The 5,764-nt window shown below is 36.7% G+C and overlaps 1 protein-coding gene across 1 annotated transcript; it reads left to right on the forward strand.

Annotated features, from left to right (window-relative positions):
• Positions 1 to 1,467: 1,467 nt before the first annotated feature.
• Positions 1,468 to 2,439, forward strand: LOC148836421 (olfactory receptor 6N1-like). The gene has a single exon (XM_088914181.1). The coding sequence runs from the start codon at positions 1,468 to 1,470 to the stop codon at positions 2,437 to 2,439; it is 972 nt and encodes a 323-aa protein (XP_088770307.1).
• Positions 2,440 to 5,764: the final 3,325 nt, after the last annotated feature.

Below are 5,764 nucleotides of genomic sequence, written 5' to 3' on the forward strand. Positions count from 1 at the left end.
GTCCTGGCCAAATTTCCCATTGTTCATTGTTCCCTTCATAATAACCCCCATCTATGAATTGGCTTAATTATTCTCCTCTCCTCCCTACTGATAGCTGATGTGTGGTGAGTGTTCTGGTGCACTATGATTGCTGTCGCATCACCAGGTGATGCCCATAAAAGCAGCTGAGATTCTAGGAAGAGTACAACACTAGCAGGTGTGTCCTGTGCTGGAAGAGCACAGTGAAAAGATTCAGGCTCCAGGTATGTGACTTTATACTTACTGTGTCTGATTCTTTCCTCCAGTTTGTCTGTCTTGCTTCTTCAAAAGAGAGAATGCTGACTTTAAAAGATTTTTTAAAAACTCACATTTTTATATATGGAATTATCCTTTACTATTATTTTTATTAAGTTTATATTGAATATAGTTTAGTATTTCTAAAACTGGTCTTTAAGTATGTTGTTTATTGATTCTTCTCAGCAAATAATTATAAACTATATTCACTTTTTATACCTTTAAATGACTGCCAAAACTATACATATACATTCATTTTTAGATATTAAAAGTTAAATGGTTTATAATGATTTCCAGAATAGCATCTGGGCACTGATATACAAAATAAAATTCAAAATACATACTTAAAGATCAATGTTATATACAGTATTTAAAGATATTCTATATAAATTTTAGTGATTCATTGCTCCACAGCGATGTGTGCAGGGGACAGTTCATTGGCTCATCTGAGCCTCAGGCACAGTCAAATCTGAAACATCAGTACTTGCTGATACAGTATGATCCGTAACAAGCAATTTACAGTAAAAATGGTCAGTTTCTTCTGTATTTAAACTATGCATCTTTTTCAGATTTGTGTGAACAGCAAACTAAAGCAAATATATATTTGTATCCCAGTATTCCCCTAATTTGTGTGAACACTTAACTAGAGAAATTCTGTCTGTTATATACACATTTAATAATATACAGTACTTGACTAGTGATTCTAGATATATTTTCAAATTAATATCCTCCCTATAAACTGTAGTTATTGCTTTCATATTGATTTCAATTTCCTGATTAGGATAAAAGCCACCTGCCTCATAAGTACTTTTTAAAATAAAAAATCAACGTTACTTTTTCTGTTTCAGACGGAATACAGTTATGTGGATATTTAACACTAATATTAAGTCAACAGCTGCGGAAAAAATCCAAAGCTCAGAGACACACTAAACTAGATAATTGAATAATTGAAGTTGCTGTGTTCTATCAAGAAATAAGATTAATTAGAAATATGATTAGATTATTAGAAATAAATTAGAAAAATCAGATAATTAGAATATGAAATAATCTTAATAGGAACCAAACTTTAATTATCTTAGTAGGGTCCCATCTGATAAAAAATTAACTCTGAAACAACAGAAACCCTAAATGAAAATACGTATCTATTGTTACTCTATCCAGACTCTTCTGTCGAAGTCTCTGAGCTTCTCAGTTATGAACAGCTCCAATGTCACCCTGCACTCTGAGTTCATCATCGTGGGAATGCCAGGCCTGCAGCAGCACTATACTGCACTCTTCATCGTCTTCCTCATCCTCTTCCTGATCACCATCCTAGGCAATCTACTCATCCTGGTGTTAGTGGCCATGGACCACCGGCTCCACACACCCATGTATTTCTTCCTGTGGAACCTGGCTGTCTTAGATATACTGATGACGACGTCTATCATACCCAAGATGCTTGCAGTGTTTTTACATCATGACAGAACCATCTCTTTTGCGGGCTGTTTTTTGCAGATGTACTTTATAATCTCACTTGGTGCTACTGAAACATACCTTATTGCAGTCATGGCTTATGACAGATATGTTGCTGTAGTGAAACCACTGCATTACAACACCATCATGAGCCCCAGGGTCTGTATTACAATAATGTCCTCAGTCTGGCTGCTGGGCTTCCTTGGACCTGTTTTGTCAATAATACTGGCAAGCACTATGCCATACTGTGGCTCTAATTATGTCCTCCACTGTTTCTGTGATTACCCCACTATAATGTCTTTAGCATGTGGTGAGATTGCAGTACAAGTCAATTTTTCCATGTTTCTTGTCCTGATTTCTATCTATGTGCCTTTCATGTTCATCCTGTGGTCTTACTACAGAATTGTGTGGTCAGTGATAAAAATGAAAACTTTGGAGAGCCGTAAGAAAGCCTTCTCAATGTGCTCTTCACACATGACTGTGGTCTTCCTGTACTATTTGTCCACTGCCATGGTGTATATTGGACTGCAAATGGTAAATATCCCTCCTGAAGGACGCATCTTCATTGGAGCGCTGAGTTACTTCATTACCTCTTTAGTCAACCCCATGATTTACAGCTTAAGGAATAAACAATTCAAGGCAGCAGCTCAGAGATACTTCAGGCTCCAAACTCTTTTTCCTCACAGAGGAAATTTTGTCAGCACCACTAAATGAGTCTCCTTTTCACAAATGTCAATTCCCAATCTGCTTAAGGGGTTCAGTTAACACTTCTGTACAATTCTTGGCTGGCACAGTGTTTTTTTCTGACCTGAGTAGTCAAATAAACCATTTTTTTCATATTTACACATACTGCATATACTTTGGATTGGTAAGGGAACTGTTATTCTTATTTCAGTTTTTTACCCAAAATTTTCAGTTTTTTATAGCCACGGCTACCCTGAATTGTGGGTAGGAATATTTTATTATGGATTTAATTAAATAATTTGACTGAAGATGTTATTTACAGCTTGGGAGGAACAAAATTCCTTAAGAGGCTTCCAGAAGTTGCATTTGAGACCCATTTCTCCACATACATAACATAATGAAACAATATTTTTTGTATGTGGCCCCATTAAGACCTGAATTTTCTTCTGTGAAATGGTGAAACAGTGTTTTGTCTAGATTGTTGGTTATTTGTTGTGTTTTTTCTGATTATATTTCTAGATGTAACCTCCCATTTGCACTAGCATAATGTAAAAAATACATTATATAAAAAATAATAAAAATTATTTTAGTTATTTATATGTTGTATCAATAAATTCTTTATATTTTAAATCTTACATTTACTACTATGATGACCTAAGCAATATAAGTGAACCAAATGTTTTGTGCTGTACCCTCTAGCACACACTTTCTGTCTCTCTGGATTAATAAGAACTGCAGCTAGAGCTTTGCACTAAGTGGCCTATGTGGTCACTGTGTAGAGGTTACCATAAAAGCAGCTGAGATAAGAAAAATAATTTGTTGTCCAGTAGGTGTGTCCTGTGCAGGAAGAGCATAGCATCAAACGTAGGCTCCTGGTATGTGACTCCCTGTACTTACTGACTTGTTTGTTTTTCTCTGGTTGATTTATCTTGTATTCTCAGATTAGAAAATATTGATGTTTTCTTTTCAGAATCTTTAGCAATTGAACTATGCTTCACTACTGTTTGTTATGAAATTCATATACAGTATATATACATAAGTTTTATCAGTGCATATTCTTTAAGCCATATTCACCTTTAAAATTTAAAAATGAAGTTTTCCAAAACAATATAAATATGTATTCTTTCCTTTTTTAAAACATTAAAAGTGAAATGGTTTATATTGGCTAGCAGAATAGAAATTATGCACCGATATACAACAATTCTGCATGTAATTTACAGAACACAAGACAGTGATAAACACAGTCCAATACAATCAACATGGCTTTATGTTTTGTGTATACCGCCCTTTTGTACTGCACACATTTTGATTCAGTAAGGTTCTATCATAAGGGTTAATCTCTAATTGGACATGTACAGAACATGCAGAACTCTTTAGTATATAATGATTTAATTGTATAATGTTTGATTTACTTTTGTTTATGCTTTTGCTTGGTTCTTATTGTAGCGGCAATGCTTGTTAATAAGACAGAATTAAGTGTTGCTGTGCTTTCCCAAATGAGGCCCCATCTCTCTCTTCATCTCTGTGGTGCAGACACAGAGAAGCTATTCATGCAGGCTGATTTAAAGATGTTTTCTTTTGATAAGGGACAGCTCCCAAATGGGGATGCACTTAGCTAAGCCTGGCTATCATGATCAATGGTCATCCATTGGCGCCTGTCTGTCTAGGGAGTGCCAGATGGACATCTGGACTGCATTCCTAGGTGTCAGGAGTAAGTGACTCATATCTCACCTTGATCAACCAATCAGGGACTGGTAGGGCTGAGTAACCCACGTGGGTTTCTGATGCCCATGAAACTTTCAGCCAATGAACGAGATGAAGTTCCTCAAGGTAAAAACAGACAACACAGAGCTCCCAGAGGGACTATTCTAGAGACTATTCTAAAGAGAATTCTAAAGGAGAATTCTAAGGACAATTCCAGGGCAGGACAGCCCAGGAGCAGAAGGCTCCCAAGGGCAGGACATTCTCGCAGCGCGCCTCCTGACCATCGTGAGACTCAGCCCGGACAACCATGTAACAGCCAGTGTGTCCGAGTGCCAGAACTTTGCTTTGTTCTAAGAGTCGAGAGCGGAGGTTGCCAGAGAGTAACCAGAGGATCCACCCGAGGTTAGCATCAGCAGCAAGCCTCGTGAACAGGTCGGAACTGTGGACAGCTCAATCATTATTCAGAACTAGTGCTTCATCAGGAATGAACCGGTCTTCTTCCTGACCTGCTGGGACCCACAGTCACTATTCTCCTGTGCACAAACTCTTGCTAGTTTCAGCCAACACTAACTAGCCGGTCTTCAGAGAGCATCAGCAGCGCACCGTCGCAAGCAGCACAGCACAGCCTGGCACGGAGCCAGAGAGCACGGATTGGACAGCAACAAGCCTGCAACTGCTTCTTTGTGCCTGCAGGAGATCTGAATCCCCAGAGATTGGATGAGTATTCAACTTCCCTGCATTACTGCTCGAGAATTCAATTGTTATCCCAACCAGTTGATATCAATTTAATTCCTAAGAGTTATGTACTTGTTTTGAGTATCTAATGTAGAAGTTATAACCAAGTTCATTTACGAAACAGTCTAAATGAATGATATACTGAGCGTATGTCCTCTTGATATATGTAACTCTTCATAACTGACTGAATATATACCTTTTGTATTCTGATAACCCTCACGATAAGATCTGTTAGGTTTATATGCACATTCTATGTATTAATAAATGTATCCTTGTGTATTAGTACCTGTGTGTGTGCGTTGTTTGAGTTATATCGCATGGTTGGATTCTAAGGCCATTAAAAGAATCAATTTTGTGATTTACTGCTACAATATAATGTGTGTTTTTTTTCCTCTAATTCATTTAACATCTCTTATGATACTTGCGTATCGATGGTTTTCCATAAAAAGCAACACAAAATAAAATTGTATTGCTATTGATATAAGCAATACCCTAGATTTTCATTTACTTTGAAAATCTGTATGTCTTACATAGCCCTCACATTTATTGATTTTGCTTTTTTAATTATTGTGGTAATAACATGGACAAAGTGTAGAAATATTTGGAATATCGATATACAACATTTCAGTTGTTCTAAATCTTCTAGAAGCCTAACTTACTAAAGTGTGACATCTGAAAATATATTTCCTATTGCTTTAATCTTGCTTGGAAGAAGGTAATTTATCACACAGGGTATGAACAAGACTGAGTTGAGATTCAGTAATCTCAATATTTTCCCTGATCTAGCTCTTGTTGGATTGGATAAGTCAAATGGAATATGCTCTGTTTTTTGTGTTGTAGTTTTTAGTGGATCATCATCACATAATAATAATCATCATCGTCATCATCATCATCATCGTCATCTTCGTATTTGTTA

Source organism: Atractosteus spatula, chromosome 4 (assembly GCF_055471065.1).
Source record: "Atractosteus spatula isolate fAtrSpa1 chromosome 4, fAtrSpa1.hap1, whole genome shotgun sequence".
Classification (NCBI taxonomy): domain Eukaryota; kingdom Metazoa; phylum Chordata; class Actinopteri; order Semionotiformes; family Lepisosteidae; genus Atractosteus; species Atractosteus spatula.